The sequence below is a fragment of the Trachypithecus francoisi genome, unplaced genomic scaffold (assembly GCF_009764315.1).
Source record: "Trachypithecus francoisi isolate TF-2019V2 unplaced genomic scaffold, Tfra_2.0 Lachesis_group1, whole genome shotgun sequence".
Taxonomy (NCBI): Eukaryota; Metazoa; Chordata; class Mammalia; order Primates; family Cercopithecidae; genus Trachypithecus; species Trachypithecus francoisi.
Window position 1 is genome coordinate 37786589 of NW_022681454.1, and position 19239 is coordinate 37805827.

Below are 19239 nucleotides of genomic sequence, written 5' to 3' on the forward strand. Positions count from 1 at the left end.
GCAAAGTCCATGCCCCAAACAGAATACATGTTTCTTGGGCTCTCTCACTGAGAATAGAATTCCCTTTGACTTACACCCCAGTTTCCAACAAGCTTGTGTATCTGATTTGTCTTTAACATCAAAATGTAGAGTGTTTAGAGGAGGAGATGGGTCTGGGAGTTAGAGTGGCAGCATCAGGATGTGACCACTGACTTCTTGGTCCTGAGGAGAAACTAGAGCTATAGAAACCAACTACACTGAAACGCAAGAAGCTTAGCGCTCCGGAGACATGGAGTCTAAAAGGCAGGCTTTCACAGCCTGCAGGGGCATGTGCACACACAGTAGGATGAGTATTGCAACACAGCAGTCTCCTATAATGCATGTCTATTAGCATGTCCCAAGGCAGTAAGAGGATTGTAATTGATGCTCAGACTCTAACTTGAAAAGGCCCAGTCACTAGTGTATGTGAATGCCTCACATGTAATATGTACTATACAAATGGTAGATTATTTTAACAACAATTTAAAAAGACTTGTCAGTAAAAATCATTTCAAAAGTATCTTGGAAGCTTTCAAAGAGTAGATTCTGTTTTCTGGAAGGTTCACTTATGTGAAGACCTCAGTTTTTAGGGGATGTGTGGATCTTGAGGCCTGTTGCTAACTTTTGGATATCCGGTTCTTTCATCTCAAGGAAGACTGCTGTCTTACGTAGGTGAAGGCACTAATAGATGTCCAGTGTGACCTGAAATCCAGAGGATAAGAGGGAACCTTTGAAATGGTTTCTACAGTGATAGAGTCAGAATTTTATAGGAGCTTGCCCCTTTTCTTTATTTTTATAGGTTATAAAATGAGAAAGTTTGAAAAGCTAGATTTTTTTTGTTTGTCTTTTAAGATTGGCCAGTCTGAAGTTTACCTCATCAGTCCTGACACCAAAAAAATAGCATTGGAGAAAAATTTTAAGGAGATATCCTTTTGCTCTCAGGTAAATGGAGATGGGTTTTTTAAATTCAATTGCAATGGAATTTTTAAATGGATTTCTGTAATATCTGTCATGTAACAGAAATGCTAAAGGTTACAAGGTGTATGTTTTCTAAGTACTGTACTTGATTTGTGTTTTGCTTTTCTTTCTCCTTTGCTTTGGTATGTTAAGGTAAATTATGAATATAATTTTGAAATTAAGAAATTTGCTCTTAGCAACACTAATGGACAAAATAGATCTACTTTTAATTTTCTCAGTTATTGGTAGTAATAGTCCACAGTCATGACTTCCAGATGCATGTGTGTGTGTCTTTGTGCATATTACACATTATATTTACACATTTCATACAAATGTGTCTTTTTATTAGATATATTTCTACTTTACAAAAATTTATAACTTTTTGGGTACCAATTATCAGTATTTCTTCTCCCTTCAAATATAGATAGTGCTTATCTTTGAGAATGTTCTACTCAAAGTACAGTGTCTACTTGAAAACTTTTTTCTTGATAATCTTCCAGGGGTTTGTTTCATAGAGAGATTTTGGAAGAATCTATCAATTAAGATTAGCTATGTCAGTTTTACTCAGGATCTTCCTAACAAATACGAGATCACTTAAGGTTATGTTTGCTTATATTTTTTTAAACTCTGGATTTTTCGTTTTCATAATTGATAAAATATGAAAACGTCAGTGTTGATTTATAATGTGATCTACTTAAATATTCAAAAGGGACTTCTCTGCCAAATGTGTAAATAAAGAATATTCTTTATGGATTAAATAGGGAACCATTGACAAAAAGCTTTTCTAAATCATATTTCCTTAAGTTATAGCCTCTAGCTTATGCTTAACTTGCTATTGGAGAATATTGAGATGGCAAAGCATGTCGATGATTGCTCATTTGTTGGAAAATATTTGGCCTGAAAGTAAGATTACCCATAGAGTTTTTATCCTGATTTGCTGCTGTTTCTGTTGAGTATTAATGTTAAATGTTTACATTTTCGCGTGATAGCTTTATAATTTCCAAAAGAGTGTAGCTTAAAGTTTATATGATTACCTGAACATTAAGCTATCAGCACGCACATCTCTGCGTGCTGATGCTTTCAGAATACATTGATGTATTAATATTTATGGCAGATGTTTTATCTGTATTAAGGTGACTCTGATAGCTGATGATTTTAAAACATGTTTACATATTAACATTTATTAAAAATAGCTCTTATGATTCTATGGTAGAGCCTTGGCCCAATATGTTTAAAAGCTCCTCTACTCTGCATGCATATAATTTTTGACTCTTTCTTTATTCCAGTTCACTTCAATATTTACCTATTTATTTTAGGAGTACAAATATATTTTAAATCTTTTTTTAACCTTTGGGTGTGTGTGCATGCATGCACTACATGTGTGTATGTGCATAGTTGTGTTTCGTCATGAATCTCTGGTCTGCCTTTGATTTTTTGAGTGGTTTTTATTCTTTAATACCTACGTCTGAAACGAAACAACAATCGAATACTAAAATGAGCATGAAAACTTGAATTTTCAGATCTTAGTTTTTTTATTGTTGTGGGGTCAATCAAAGGAACATTCTAGTAAACCAACTGTATTTGAAATGTTTTTGGACTTTTTGCAATTTTAAAATATCAGAGAAAATAGTAATTTTCTAGTGCTCTTTAAAAGTGTGCTCTCGGCCGGGCGCGGTGGCTCAAGCCTGTAATCCCAGCACTTTGGGAGGCCGAGACGGGCGGATCACGAGGTCAGGAGATCGAGACCATCCTGGCTAACACGGTGAAACTCCGTCTCTACTAAAAAAATACAAAAAATCTAGCCGGGCGAGGTGGCGGGCGCCTGTAGTCCCAGCTACTCCGGAGGCTGAGGCAGGAGAATGGCGTAAACCCGGGAGGCGGAGCTTGCAGTGAGCTGAGATCCGGCCACTGCACTCCAGCCCGGGCGACAGAGCGAGACTCCGTCTCAAAAAAAAAAAAAAAAAAAAAAAAGTGTGCTCTCTAGGCAGGTGCAGTGGCTCACACCTGTAATCCCAGCACTCTGGGAGGTTGAGGCGGGTGGATCACCTGAGGTCAGGAGTTTGAGACCAACATGGTGAAACACCATATCTACTAAAAATACAAAAATTAGCTGGGTGTGGTGGTGGGCACCTGTAATCCCAGCTACTCAGGAGGCTGAGGCACGAGAATCACTTGAACCCTGGAGGCAGAGGTTGCAGTGAGCTGAGATTGCGCCATTGTACACAAGCCTGGGCGAAAAGAGTGAAACTCCGTCTCAAAAAAATAATAAAAAGTAAAATAAAATAAAATTGTGCTGTGTAAATATTGAAGTGCATTTCTGATGATGGTGCGTCTTCTGGATACACCTGAACATCTCATTCTCTCCCTTGGACAGGGCATCAGACATGTGGACCACTTTGGATTTATCTGCCGGGAGTCTTCTGGAGGTGGCGGCTTTCATTTTGTCTGTTACGTGTTTCAGTGCACAAATGAGGCTCTGGTGAGAGAGGACAAGCAATTCTTACCTTGGAACCTTCTTTACAAGGAATTTTAGCTCCACTGATTTTTCTGTCCTTAGGAAAACCAGATAGTCATTGACATATCATTATTTGTCTTTAGTTATTTACTTATGACTATTTAGTAAGTAGCTAATACACATCTGAAGCTTAATTGGGTGTGCATTTTATGTTTTTTATTTCAGAAGAACTTGCTCAGTGTCACCCTCTGGTCTAGCATTTTACAGTGTCATTTTAGACATCTAATCAAAGGAGTTTGCCTTTTTTCTCAGTAGTTTGTATTTTTAGTTTTTACTGTAGCAGTCTATTTTCACACTGCTAATAAAGACATACCTGATACTGGGTAATTTATAAAGGAAAGAGGTTTAATGGACACAGTTCCACATGGCCAGGGAGGCCTTACAATCATGGCGGAAGGTGAAGGAGGAGCAAAGGCACGTCTTACATGGCAGCAGGCAAGAGAGCCTGTGCAGGGGAACTGCCCTTTATAAAACCGTCAGATCTCGTGAGATTTATTCACTATCATGAGAACAGCACAGGAAAGACCCACCCCCATGATTCAGTTACCTCCCACTGGGTCCCTCCCATGACACGTGGGAATTATGGGAGCTACAATTCAAGATGAGATTTGAGTGGGGACACAGCCAAACCATATCATTTACCTTACCTGCTTTGAGAGCTTTGAGCATCCTTGTAGTATTTTCAGACTGTAATCCTAGCTGTTATTCCAATTATTATCTGTCAAACTGTGAAGAGTAGTACAGAAAACTCTTAAAAGCTTAAAAAGTCTTTTCCATAGATTATCTGACATCTCAGCCCAGCTGATTTCAAGTTGACTTTTTGGTGGCTACAACTTCTCTTCTCTTTGATTAGGTTGACGAAATTATGATGACCCTGAAACAGGCTTTCACGGTGGCCGCAGTGCAGCAGACGGCTAAGGCGCCAGCCCAGCTGTGCGAGGGCTGCCCCCTGCAGGGCCTGCACAAGCTCTGTGAGAGGATAGAGGGTGAGTAGGGGACCCTTTCCAGCATGAACACAGTGGGAGTTAAAGGTCCCTGGAGAACTTTAGGTGATACTCGTCTGTTGGAAGATTCTGCCTAACAGAGGCTTGTGTTAGTCACAGTGATTGTAGGTGGACTCACAGCGTGCAGTGGATGTCTTCTGTGTGTCAGGAATTGTGCCGGATGCTGGTGATACAAAGATAAGAACCCAGAACCCCCTTCTGCCACCTCCCTCCAGGGTATTCTGAAGGTGGAGGAGGAGTTAGGGAAACAGGTTACCAAACCATTTGCCTAGTGTTTATCAAGATTATGTGAGTGGTTAGTCATACTGGCCACTGCAGAGATATCTAGAAAGATAAAAACTAAGGAACTTGTACCCGTTTCTCCATTACAAGGTCATTAGTAACCGCTGCTAGTACAGTTTGAATGGAGACGAGGTAGCACAAAACAGGTTGCAGTTGAGGAGCAAATGGAAAGAAATAAAAGAAACGTGACTATTAGTGTTGAACAGTACTTCTAGAAACCTGGCTTAGGGAGAAACTGTAATAAATGTTATGATTTGTAGCTAATGTGTATTGAATAAGATCTGCCAGAAAATATATTAGGTGCTTTCTGTTATCTATTTAATCCTCACCACATTTGTGGGAGGAAAAGGGACTATTTATTTTACACATATTGCAGATAAGTAAATTGAGGATTAGAGATGTCTAGGAATAAATTAGTGTATTGTGAGCCCATGATTCACCCCAGGCGGTAAAGCCCTGTTACCTGCCACCAAGCATTTCCAGGAGAAGGCCATACTGGGGCAAGACCTGGGGATTGCAGCTAACTTTGCCTTTTTCAGAACTGGAGAGGTTTGAGTAAATTCAGAGCCCAAGGGGCGGGAGGGGCCAAATGAATCTGAATGGAACGGAGAGGGTTCCTTTTGAACAAGAGTGGGGAGTCCACCTGAGGCAGGAAGTGAGAGTCTCTGTCTCTGGGACTGCAGGGAGGGGCCAGGGGAGAGGACAGAACCAGGTGACAGTGAAAGGGAGTGGTAATATGTTTATCTGAGGGCATCTGGAAGGTGAAGGAGTTTTCACCTCTCTGTTCTTGGTTTTGTGTTTTTGTTCTGTTTATGGGAGGATTTCTAAAATTTTTTTTGGGACTTGTGGAGGTCACATGACTTAAACAACCCATGTTATTGTGAAAAGAAAACAAAAATTTGATCATTTCTCATGTTTGGAGAATGTGTATTATACACCTGTAATCCCTGCACTTTGGGAGGCCGAGGCGGGTGGATCACCTGAGGTCAGGAGTTCAAGACCAGCCTGGGCAACGTGGTGAAACCCCGTCTCTACTGAAAATACAGAAATTAGCTGGGCATGGTGGTGTGTGCCTGTAATTCCAGCTACTTGGGAGGCTGAGGCAGGAGAATCGTTTGAGCCCGGGAGACAGAGGTTGCAGTGAGCTGAGATTGTGCCACTGCACTCCCAGCCTAGGTGACAGAGCGAGATGTCTCAAAAAAAAAAAAAAAAAAAAAAGGAATGTTTATTATAAGCTATAATTTTGTAAGGACAACATTGCTATTTAGATCCAATTTTCCTTTTTAAAAAAATTATAGTAAAAATATATGTAACACAAAATTTACCATTGTAACCTTTTTGTAAGTATACCCTTCCGTGGCATTAAGTCCATTCACATTGTTATGCAGTCCTCATCACCAGCATCTCCAGAACTTTTTCATCTTCCAGAACTGAAACTCATTAAATGCCAGCTCTGCTCTTTCTCAACCTCTGGCAACATCCGTTCTGTTTCTAGGTAACTTCATATAAGCAAAGTCATAAAATATTTATCTTCTTGTTTCTGGTTTATTTCACTTAGCATAATGTTTTCCAGATTCATGTGTACCGTAGCGTTGTCTGAATTTCATGCCTTTTTAAGGCTGAATAGTATTCCATTCCAAAAGCGTGTAGCACGTTTTGTTGATCCATTTACTCGTCCATGGACATTTGGGGTCCTTCCACCTTTTGACTGTCGTATGAATAATGCTGCTGTGAATGCTGATGTGCAAATACCTGTTGAAGTTCCTGCTTTCAATTCTTTTGGATATATATCCGGAAATGAAGCTGCTAGGGTATGTGGTGGTTTTATGTTTAATTTTTTTGAGGAACTGCCGTATTGTTTCACAGTGGCCACACCATTTTACAATCCCACTGGCAATGGGTAAGGACCCCAGTTCTTTTACGTCCTTTCAAAATTTGCTACTTTCTGTTTTTGTTTTGTTTTGTTTTTGATGAAAGCCGTCCAGATAGATGTGAAGTGGTATCTGTTTCCCTTTTTAAATAAGATAAATTAACAGTTGACATCTTAAGGTCTGGGAAGGGTCATTTGTGGCATTACAGTGCTCTTTAAAATGAAGAAACATGATTAATGTGTTTTCCATGTTGTTACTATTTGCTGACATTACACAAAATATATCTGAGAACAAGAAAACGTTTGCTTTAACGAGGGTTCCCAACCAAGAGGATCACTAACTCTTTCCTTAGTGGTTGTCAAGATAAGGTAAACGATGACAGAAATGCCCCTTAAGAGCTTATTAAAAAGCCAGCAATGACTTTGGCCTTGAAGATAAAGCAGATCACGATCTGCAGGAACTGGAATGCTTCCAGCGCTCCCCTTGATAAATCTTTCTTTGGTCTGGCTTAGCTTTCAGAAAGTTACAGCTCAAAAGTTTGATCAGGGTAGATTTTGCTGCCGTTGTTTTGGAATTAATCATTTGATCCATCTTTCACCTGATAAAATCCAACTAAGGCACAAAACTCTACTAACGCCAGAACATTCTTAAATAGTACAATTAGAAGTCTGGTGGGGGTATGTTTTACCTACATGACGGAACTCATTTCTAAAAGTGTAGAGGGCACATTATTAGAAGAAGTGCTAGTTATTACATAAACAGTTTTACGGTTCCTTGCTTTTTGTTGTTGTATTCCTAATAAGTAGAATGAAGTGGCTTATTAAAACTCATTGTATATTGGTGTAAGAGTAGTTCTAGCAGGAAGTTATATGGTCTGATCAATAACTCTGTAAAACTGTGGAGAGGACTAGTGATGTGGCCAAAGACTTAAAGAGTGTGTTTTCTTAGTAAGTGTAGTCAACTCATCCCCCAGAATCTACAAAATAGAATCAGTAACGCTGTTCATGTTGATTGCGCTGTACTCTGCTCTAACATGCAACACATCAGAAGTGCAGATCTACCCAGTTCTGTATTTGAACCATATAAAACTCAGTGGTATTTATATAGTATTTTGCTTATTTTAAAAGAGGAGCATTTTGGGAATTACTAGACTGAATTATGCTTTCATTAAAAAAATGAGTTGAACTGAGATTTTCTTTTGCTCTCAGAGCAAATTTTCCTTCAGTAAAACACAGTCATTCATCACCGCTCCCTCTAACAAGGGCCGTTTCTGCACCGCCAGGGAGGCGGCCTCACTGACCAGAGGAGCCGGGAGGGGTTGTAGTTTGGAAACTCCCTTGATGCTGGTTACCTTTTTCTGCTTCGGTCCTTGCTTCCCATTCCCCTCCATAAGCCATTTTGGCATCACCTTGGCCTCTCTGAGGAGATGCGTTCAGTGTGGAACTGAAGGGTGCTTTCATTGGGTGTACAGAAACCACCCAGGCGGCGCTAGCTGTGTGAGAATCCCTGGGGGAGGAGCTCGCACTTAGGTGGGCTGGCTGTTTAGAGATGGGGCCGGAAGGACCTCATGAGTTAGGCATCCTGCAGACAGGGTGAAACTGCTCAGAGAATTGCTTCACAGCTGCCGAAGCGATGACTAGGCTGCATTTCGTGATTTCACCTGAGATTGGCAGAGTGTTGAGTTAGTCTGACTTGTCTTAGGCCTTGGCATTTATTCTTTTATTCCCCACATCTGATTGTTTCATGAAACAGTATCATTTTTCCAAAATATGATACTTTGACTGTCAGAGATGTCCTCCATATGTGGGGGAGATTTTTAGTGCATGATGACTTAGCGCTTATTTGATTCATAAATCTTAACTCTGTTTCGTGTCAGCATTTAAGTAGTTGATACGGTAAAGCCTTGTCTATTTCCCTAGCTTCGTGTGACCTGACAGCTTGCTGAAAGAGTGACTGCATTGCACTTTGACGAAGGCACCGTCCTTCCTGCACTTTAACACACCTCTGAGCTTACTCTTGTATTGCAGCCACCTGAGTGTCAGGCGACTTGGCTCTGCTAGTCAGGGAGGGCAGTGGAGCAGTTAAGGGTTTGGTTGCTGGAGGCAACTTACTTAGCTGATGACCTTCGACAAAATACTTGACTTCGATGTGCCTCAAGTTTCTTCCGTGGGCATTGGGATTACTTTAAAAAAAAAAAAAAGGCCCATTTCTAGTATTCATTTTAGGGTGAAATGAAATAATGCACATAAAGTGTTAAGTGAAATGGCTTGGCAGTCACTTAAATATTATTTCTATGGTGGCCTCAGGGTTTTCTTGAGTTAAAAAAAAGGGGAAAAAGAATGTCTTTCTGGAAGCAGAGATGGCTGTAACAGTGTGATAGGGCAGCCACCTCTGCCACAGTCCCACTCTACTGAGAGGTTGTGGGCTCTGCCTCAGCTGCCGTGGGAGGGGAGGAGCCGTGGCTTTGGGCAGACTTGGCTGCTGATGGGCCTCCTGGCCTTTCACAAGTCGCCTGGCTTCTCTGGGCATCAGCAAAACCATCTGTAAAATGAAGGCATGGTTTCCAAGTCCTTACAGACAAGCGCCTGGCCCAGCAGATTTCCCTCCTGGCCATCCGTAGTGAAGTAGGTGCCTTACACGCTGTTCTCCAGCCCAGAGCCTTGGTCAGGCCTCTGCCTCAGGGCCACCCTGGTAGGATGAGAAGACAGTGCCAGGTGGGCGAGGTGAGAGCTGCTCTTGGAAGAAAAATAACCTGTGCAGTTTTTTTCTTTTCATGGCAGTTGGGTCAGCATATTCTTTCATTATCAACCTTCTCATCATGTGTGACGTTTATCTCTGGACACCGAGAAAAGGCAGTGCGGGCTCTGAGCTGTATTTGTGTGGGGAAGGAACTTCTTGAAATATCAGGTTCTAATGGGTACTAAAATTATGTAATGACTTTATTTTTATAACTTTTCCTCAAAACCCTTTGTAACATTAATTAAACGTAATGTTCATTAAGTTATTAATAAGCATGTGGTGGTGTAAGAAAAATTGTGAGCCACATGCATCAGTTTTCTGTGATGGGAACCTGGCATGCAAGAGAAATGTGCGTCAGTTTTCCAACAGAATAGGAGTTGTTTTTCCCTAAGAAAAAGTTGTCAGGTTTTGATATAAATGACGAATTGATGGGTGCTGACGAGTTGATGGGTGCAGCACACCAACATGGCACAAGTATACATATGTAACAAACCTGCACGTTATGCACATGTACCCTAGAACTTAAAGTATAATAATAAAAAAAGAAAAAAGAAAAAGTTGTCAGGTTTACATATCAACACAAGAATGTATCATTTTCTGAGGAGAAGTTTCTGATTATGTGAGGTATTTTAACAGGGAGAAAGTAATTTGAAGCCACACAATCCTGAAGTAGAGTCCAAATTAATGGTCTGTGGAAATGACGTGAGCTCTCTGCGTCTTAGTGTTCTTAGCTGTAAACTGGGGGTAATAGCATCCTCTTCATCAGATTGTTTTGAGAATTAAATGGTGCAAGCTTAATGCCTGTTATACAGTGTCCAGCGCATCAGAGCTCATTTAGAAGATGATGACAAAGATAACAGCAAGACTATTTTCGATGAAAATTTCCACGCCAAGCATAGTGGCTCACGCCTGTAATCCCAGCACTTTAGGAGGCTGAGGTGGGCGTATTGCTTGAGCTCAGGAGATCAAGACCAGCCTGGGTAACATGGCGAAACCTCGTCTCTACTAAAAATACAAAAATTAGCCAGGCATGGTGGCATGTACCTGTAGTCCCAGGTACTGTGGAGGCTGAAGTGGAAGGATTGCTTGAGCCTGGGAGGTCGAGGCTTCAGTGAGCCGTGATTGCACCACTGCTATCCAGCCTGGGTGACAGAGTGGGATTCCATGTCAAAAAATAAATAAGATTTTTTTTTTTTTCCCATAAAACCTTGAAAGTCTGAAGTGGAAGAGAATGTGAAGGGGATGTGTGTGGAAGAGGTTAACTCCCTATCTCACAACTTTTGCATAGAGTTTTTTCATGCCTCTTTTTTTTTTTCTCTTAATAGGAATGAATTCTTCCAAAACAAAACTAGAACTGCAAAAGCACCTGACAACATTAACCAATCAGGAGCAGGCGACTATTTTTGAAGAGGTTCAGGTACAGTACAGTTACTAATTTCTAGAAGGAAAGAAAAGGCAGGCAGCTTACCTGGGAACTGCAATGTGTACAAAATAGCAAACCAGTGTTGTACCAGCCTGGGGTAAGGTGCCTTGAGTTCGTCTTGGTTTCTGGGGTGTCCAGTCTTTTGGCTTCTCTGGGCCACATTGGAAAAGAAGGATTGTCCTGGACCACACATAAAAGACACTAACGATAGCTGATGAGCTTAAAAAAAAAAAAAAAAACCGCAAAAAGAAAAAAAATATCAATGGTGTTTGTTTATTTGTTTGTTTGACAGAGTCTTGCTCTGTTGCCCAGGCTGGAGTGCAATGGCACGATCTGGGCTCACGGCGATCTCTGCCTCCCAGGTTCAAGTGACTCTCCTGCATCAGCTTCCTGAGTAGCTGGGACTACAGGCGCGCCACCACGCCTGGCTAATTTTTGTGTTTTTAGTAGAGACAGGCTTTCACCATGTTGGTCAGGCTGGTCTTGAATTCCTGACCTCGTGATCCGCCCGCCTTGGCCTCCCGAAGTGCTAGGATTACAGATGTGAGCCACCGCGCCAGGCCCAACATCTCATAATGTTTTAAAAGCGTTTATGAATTTGTGTTGGACTACATTGAGAGCTGTCCTGGGCCACATGTTGGACATGCTTGGCTTAAGCTTTCACAGTCCCATAGAGGGTCCAGGTCAGAATTACAGATTCCCATCAGGCCTTAGCTTAGATGGTAAAACTAACTGAAACAGGCAAGCTTCTTCCTTAAACAAATGTTAGAATAAGAGAGAGGAAATTATAAAATGGAAAGCGCCTTGGCCTGGGAGACAGAAGGTCTGGCCTCTGGTCCACATGCACTCATCTGTTCCCTGGGAAACCTCTGCCCGCCCCTTCCTGCTTAGAATTTCAGCCCTAAGTGTGGCAGTCGAATGAGACAACGTTTGGTACATGAACTTGAACAGAATTGTTCCTTCTTTCCCCTCACACCATTTTTTCTTTTCATTTTTGAAAATAAATTTAGGTCATGCTGTCTACTTGGAACCCGATAATATATCAAACCTACAAAAACAAAACAAAATTCAAGCTCATCAGCTTTCTGCAGTAAACTTGGAAGCTAGCTCTTGCCCTTGCATTTAGATGCAATGTATCTCGGGGAGACCATGCTGTGTGTGCTGGCATGCCTGTAGCCTGTTCATTATGAATCTTTAATGAGGTCATCCAAAATTTCATGTGTGCTTTAGCTGAGGGCCATTTTCGATGGCTCCCTGGCACCTTTTTAGGGAGGGAAGCATATCAAAACAAATAATAAATACCTCCTTTTGCGGGGCAGGCAGCAGGTTCTGCAAATAGAGGAGCCATTAAACAAAACAAGACAGCTAGCAACTGGGTGGGTTTAAGTGCTTTTCCCTCCTCACTGGGAAAATACTATACTAGGATCCACGATCTGCTTTCTGTTAGTGTAAAAAAATGAAAGGATTGTCTCTCTCTCTCTCTTTTTTTTGAGGCAGAGTCTCACTCTGTCACCCAGAGCCAGAGTGCAATGGTGCAATCTTGGCTCACTGCAACCTCCGCTTCCCAGATTCAAGTGATTCTCCTGCCTTGGCATTTCAAGTAGCTGAGATTTCAGGCACCTACTACCACCACACTCTGCTAATTTTTATATTTTTAGTAGAGACAGGGTTTCACCATATTGGCCAGGCTGGTCTTTAACTCTTGTCCTTGTGATCCGCCCTCCTCAGCCTCCCAAAGTGCTGGGATTACAGGCGTGAGCCACCACGCCTGGCCATCTTTCTCATTTTAATCACATGTTAGAGGTCTTGTCTTATTCCCTTGTTCTCCTTCTACAGTAGAATTGGCGTATGCTGTAGGAAGAGAGCATAGAAAGATGTTTTTTCATGTTTCAAATAGCCTAGAGGGTAATTTTCACAATTTTCACCTGTCTTTACATTTTCTTGTTTTCTTTTGAATCAAGAAACTTGAGACATGCTACTTTGTTTTTTCTTAAAAGATCTTTAGAGTTCTAAGTACACAATACTCTTAGACAAATATAATGTGATTTGCATTTGGAATTCAAAAAGGGACAATACGCTTCTGATTGTTAATGCATTTACAATTCAAGCGGGGGGCCTTTTTCATCTAATGCTGGCTCGCTTACTGTTCTAGAGCTGTCCAGTCACTTTAAGAAACCATCTTTCTTTTCTTTTTTTTTTTTTGAGACTGAATCTTGCTCTGTCGCCCAGGCCGGAGCGCAGTCGCATAATCTCGGCTCACTGCAAGCTCCGCCTCCTGGGTTCATGCCATTCTACCGTCTCAGCCTCCCGAGTAGCTGGGACTACAGGCACCTGCCACCACGCTCGGCTAATTTTTTGTATTTTTAGTGGAGATGGGGTTTCACCGTGTTAGCCAGGATGGTCTCAATCTCCTGACCTCGTGATCCGCCCGCCTCGGCCTCCCAAAGTGCTGGGATTACAGGTGTGAGCCACCGCACCCGGCCACGAAACCATCTTTCTAGCAAGCATAGAAGAGGAACTTCCCTTTCATAATGTGGGTTTTCTTTTAGACAGCACCACGTAGCTCTCCCTAAAACAGTGTGATGAATCAGTAGAGGTAATACACAAAGTATTCTTCCACAGCAATAAGATGTTCCCAATGGGCATGATTCCAAGGCTCTCTGTGACTCATGCGGGCTTTTAGGCACTGAGTACATCATGGCAAAGACACTTCAGAACAGAGTAGGTTCTGACTAAGATTTGCTTTAAAAAAAGAGCATTCAGTTAATATCCTGAGGCCCCTTTGTGTTGTTCTGGAGGTCTCTGTAATTGTTTAGTTGCTCCAGACACCAAAGGGAAGTTGTATTGTTCACCAGCTTTGAAAAGCCAGCTCTCGCCTTGTCTTCCATCACTGTGAGTGTGACTGTTCCTTGAGTGGTACAGATTTGCCCATGAATCTTTTGTTCTAGAGGCTTGTTAGATGGTCTTGTTGAGTTATGTCCTCAATGACCATTCTTGGTTTTATAAAACATTTTATAAACCAAGTCATTGGTTTCGTTTTAGACAGCAGTGCTGGCTAATGTGCTTGAAAATAATACATTTCAAAAAGGTTGTAAGGAAAAAGGTGACTTTGCAGTTTCCGGAGTCTTCTTATAAATAGAATGGTAAATATTTTCCTTTGTTTAGTCTTTCCTGCAGGGGAATTTGTTTCTGAAAAAGTCCTCCATGTGCAAATTTTCATAACGGAAATGTAATTACCATTGAAATTAATGGTATATGATTACTTAGTTATTAAAACATACCATATTCAAGGATCATGTAAATGAATATTTAATTTAAAAAATGGAACTCTAACAGCTATAAAGAAATCACTGATAACTGTGTAAACGATGCTGGAGATTATCTCTGCTCTAAACAGGCTGATTTTGAGCACTCTGAGAACTTGGTGCCAGGCAGTCATGTGGGCAAACTACACTGCAAAGCTGTCTTTTTATTTATGAACTTTCTGAAATGTTTCATTTCAAACATACCTAGCGAGGCATATGTGAGGATGACCCCATGATGCTCTGTTACTGGGCGAATATATTGAATCCAAATTGATCATCTCAGGATAAGAATTGCTGAGAAGCCAATGTGGGGCTAGTAAATAAAATATCTCAAAGTCTAATTCTCCTAATCTATATGAGTGTGTTTCAGGGAATGACTTAATTAAATACTGATTAGATAAATCAAGTGGATTTGTACTCAATAGACATTGATAACTCATTAAGTGACATGACTTCACAAGTTAAAGGTTAATGGTCAGAAGAGACTCTTTTTACTTTCTGAAGAATATATATCAGGTTAGTTGGATTTTCCATGGTTTTAAAATGATTTCTTACAAAATGTGATTATAATTTTTTGAAAGATGGTAGACTGTAGTGTCCACGTGAGTGTTGTCTTTTTAAGTAGTTCCCTTAGGAGACCATGGGCTTTCTCAACAGTCTGGGATGCATTAATCAGTGTTGGAAATTGATTGATTGATTGATTGATTTTTTTGTAAGAGAAAGGGGCTCACTATGTTACCCAGGCTGGAGTACAGTGGTTATTCTAGGGTGTGATCAGAGCACATTTCAGTTGCGAACTCCTGGGCTCAAGCAATCCTCCTACCTCAGTTTCCTCAGTAGCTGGGACTGCAGGGTACATGCCCCCTTGCCCAGCTGGCAGTTTATTTCTGAATTTCCTTTATGATAATTTATAAGCCTCTTAAAGGTTAAGAAACATGTAACTAACTTAGTTTTGTTACTTTTAACAGGCAATTAATTGTTTTGTAATATTCTTTTATAAATTGAAGTATAACATACAGATAGAAAAGCACACAAATCAAAGATGTGTAATTCAGTGAATTTTTATAAGGTAAATACAACTGTGCAGCCAGTGTCAAGATTAAGAAATGGAGCATTTCTGGCTCACACCTGTAATCCCAGCACTTTGGGAGGTCAAGGCGGGTGGATCACCCGAGGTCAAGAGGTCAAGACCAGCCTGGCCAACATGGCGAAACCCTGTCTCTACTGCAAATACAAAAATTAGCTAGGCATGGTGGTGCATGCCTGTAGTCTCAGTTACTCGGGAGGCTGAGGCATGACAGTCGCTTGAACTTGGGAGGCGGAGGTTGCAGTGAGCCAAGATTGTGCCACTGCACTCCAGCCTGGGGGAAAGAGCGAGACTCTGTCTCCCCCAAAAAAGAAAGAAATGGGGCATTTCCGGCCGAGCGCGGTGGCTCAAGCCTGTAATCCTAGCACTTTGGGAGGCCGAGACGGGCGGATCGCGAGGTCAGGAGATCGAGACCATCCTGGCTAACACGGTGAAACCCCGTCTCTACTAAAAACTACAAAAAACTAGCCGGGCGAGGTGGCGGCGCCTGTAGTCCCAGCTACTCGGGAGGCTGAGGCAGGAGAATGGCGTGAACCTGGGAGGCGGAGCTTGCAGTGAGCTGAGATCCGGCCACTGCACTCCAGCCTGGGTGACAGCGCGAGACTCCGTCTCAAAAAAAAAAAAAAAGAAGAAATGGGGCATTTCCATTGCCTCATAGTCCTGTTTTGTGTCTGCCTCAAGGTAACCATCATCCTGACTTCTGACACCATAGTTTAATTTTGAACAAGCAAGTAATTTTTGATGGCAAAGTGATGTTACCCAATTTGATTCCCCATTATTTTCCTAAGACTTGTCTCTCTGACTAATGAATGTTCATAAAGTTAAATCACCTTTAAGAAATAATGATTTAGCCGGGCGCGGTGGCTCATGCCTGTAATCCCAGCACTTTGGGAGGCCGAGGTGAGTGGATCATGAGGTCAGGAGATCGAGACCATCCTGGCTAACACGGTGAAACCCCATCTCTACTAAAAATACAAAAAATTAGACGGGGGGTGGTGGCGGGCACCTGTCGTCCCAGCTACTTGGGAGGCTGAGGCAGGAAAATGGCATGAACCCGGGAGGTGGAGCTTGCAGTGAGCTGAGATTGCACCACTGCACTTCATTTAGCCTAGGCGACAGAGCAAGACTCTGTCTCAAAAAAAAAAATAAATAAAATAATAATAATGATTTGCCACTATTGAGGATGGTGAAGTTGCATGTGAGATTTTAGGGAGATGACACCTCACTAATTGTATTTCAGAATTACATTAAGGAAAGATTTGTTTCTTGATCGTGTATAACACCATAAACGTTTCTCTGCTTTAGTGACTTCTCTATGATGTTTAACAAGTTCCAGGATGCAGTCTCTGATTCTTAATCAGTTTTTAATGAAAAACAACTATGGTAGTATAATGTTCCTAGTTGTGGTCTAATTTCCTTCCTATTTGAATAGTTTTTTAAAGTGTATTTTGAGGGGAAAAATACATTAATACTTCTCCTCTACTATATGATTAGCTTTTTAAAATATTTTGAAATAGATGATGATGAAGAATTTCTCCAAGCACAATATACATTTTCTTGTGGGGATAGCTGGAAGGTTTAATTAAAGACACAGGAGAACAAAGAGTGGGCCAACCGTCAGGCGCTTGTACCTGCTCAGAGGCCTCTCATAATTCCTGTTCGCTTCCCTGGACCTTTTTTTTTAACTAGACTTAATTTTTTTTAGAGCAGTTTTAGGTTTACAGGAAAATTGGGTGAAAAGTACAGAGTTTCCATATTAGCTTTCACTGTCCCCCACCCCACAGTTTCTCCGATTTTTAACATATCTTGCATTACTGAGGGTTCATTCATTATAATTGATGAGCCAATATTTGTACATTAATATTAACTAAAGTTCATGGCTTACATTTGGGTTCACTGTTGGTGTTCTATATTCTGTGGGTTGTGACAGATGCTTAATGTCATGTGCCCATCATTATGGTATCATACAGAATAGTTTCACTGCCCTAAAAATCCCCATGCTCTGCCTGTTCTCCCACCTCCTCCCTAATCCTTGATCATTTTGCTCTGTCCATAGTTTTGCCTTTTCCAGCATGTCATGTGGTTGGAATCACACAGTAGCTTTTCAGACTGGCTATTTTTGCTTAGCAATATGCACTTAAGGTTCTTCCATGTCTCTTTATGGCTTGATAGCTCATTTCTCATTGCTGAATAATATTGAGTTTTATGGATGCACTACAGTTTCTTTACATTTGCCAATTGATGCCCATCTTAGTTGCTTCCAAGTTTTGATGATTGTGAATAAAGATGCTGTAAACATGAGATCGTAGGTTTTTGTGTGAATGTAAGTTTTCAGCTCATTTGGGTAAACACCAAGGAGTACAGTTACTGGGTCATGTGGTCAGAATGTGTTTAGTTTTCCAAGAAACTGCCGGCCTGTTTTCCAAAGTGGCTGTACTGTTTTGCATCCCCACCAACCACAAATGGGAGTTCTTGTTGTTTTGTGGACATTTGGACTTAGTGTATCCATAACTCTTTGATCTAGCAGTGTGAAGTTGGGATTGTGGCATTACTGCCACTTTCCTTTTTGAGAATCTAATGCCCACTTTCTCTAGAGAAATCCACTTGTTGCATGTAACTTGTAAAATTTTATAATATTGAGGTTCATGGCCTGGAGTCCAGGTTGAGAGTGTCCGCTTTAACCTCTAAAATATTTAATATCTCAGTCCGAAATCTGAAAGAACAGGAAGTCCTCGATGGAAACAAACCCTTCTAATCATTAACTATCTTTTCCTTACGTGACAAGAAAAACTTACCTTTTATCTTTTTCATTAAGAAAGGACTGGGTTTCTTTAAGAAAGGACTGCCAGAAAGTCTGGGTTAGACGTGCAGGGTAAAGTCGCTTTCTTAGTTATCTGGGGAAGAAGTGACCAAGAGTGGTGTTGACCCAGACTCAGATCCTTGTGTAGTCGATCCATTTATGTCACTGAATTTGTTTTAAAGAACAGGCTGGAAGTTTGGAGTAGGGAGAGAGGAGGAACGGGCAATGGATATTTGTCAATATAAAAAAAGATGTATTTTCAAAATTTATAGACTAAAAACTTTGTGTATCCCAAAGCAATTCATTTTACTTTGTTTATATACAGATAAAATAATACATTAAATTAGGTGGACTTCTAAAAAATGCACTCTGGCATTTCAAATCCAAGGCATTTGGGAGCAGGAGGAGACCATGGAGTTTCCTCTGCGCACCATCCTCACTTCAGCAGACAGGGAAGCTAGGATTAAGGGGCTTGGCTTCGGTCACACTTCTAGGCAGCAGCCAGAACCTACATGTCCTGACTTTGGTCCAGTGTGCTGTGCCACGACCCTTTCTAAAAGTTAAAAGGTGTAGATAATTTTTTTTTAAAGAAAGAGGAAAGAAATGTAGTACATGCCATGAAATCTTGTATGGAAGGACGTGCCCCATGGGGATTCCACAGAGTGCTTCATGGTGAACACATTCGACATAGGAAATTATGACATTGAATCCCGTTGCTGTTTTCCTTGCCCGTTCCCTAAGGGTTTGTCAATGTTTGGTCATTATGGTCCCTGACCACTGGGTATTTACATGGATTTTGTGTTTTTTCTCATGTTTTAAGAACTATTTATTTGTTAAACATTTTGACTCTGTCTCTATCTGATATTAAGGATTCATTTTAGATAGGAGGACAGCAGAGATCACAAGCTGAATCTGACCCTCTGGCTCCACTGTTCCTTTTTAAAAATTACCTCTACTTTTAGGATCATTGGTGCCCCCTAGTGAGATGACTGAATAAAAGCACTAGTTTAGTGAAGGGAAGCTGTTAGCGTTTAAAAAGAGACGGCTTAGCAATGTTGTTGACCATTAAAAATCCTGTTTCTGATTTTTGTTTTAAAGAAATTAAGACCAAGAAATGAGCAGCGAGAGAATGAATTGATTATTTCTTTTCTGAGATGTTTATATGAAGAGAAACAGAAAGAACACATCCATATTGGCGAGATGAAGCAGGTATGGCATTTTTGTCTCTTGTAATTGTT

The 19239-nt window shown here is 41.1% G+C and overlaps 1 protein-coding gene across 6 annotated transcripts in view; it reads left to right on the plus strand.

The window, feature by feature from the left end:
• TBC1D1 (TBC1 domain family member 1) overlaps positions 1-19239 on the plus strand; it is a 246739-nt gene that overhangs the window by 122399 nt on the left and 105101 nt on the right. For all 6 annotated transcript variants that reach the window (XM_033213957.1, XM_033213953.1, XM_033213956.1 and 3 more), the window contains 5 exons: positions 871-960; positions 3350-3454; positions 4344-4476; positions 10712-10803; positions 19100-19210. In XM_033213957.1, the coding sequence (XP_033069848.1) occupies positions 871-960; positions 3350-3454; positions 4344-4476; positions 10712-10803; positions 19100-19210 (531 nt within the window). The remainder of the gene's footprint in view (positions 1-870; positions 961-3349; positions 3455-4343; positions 4477-10711; positions 10804-19099; positions 19211-19239) is intronic.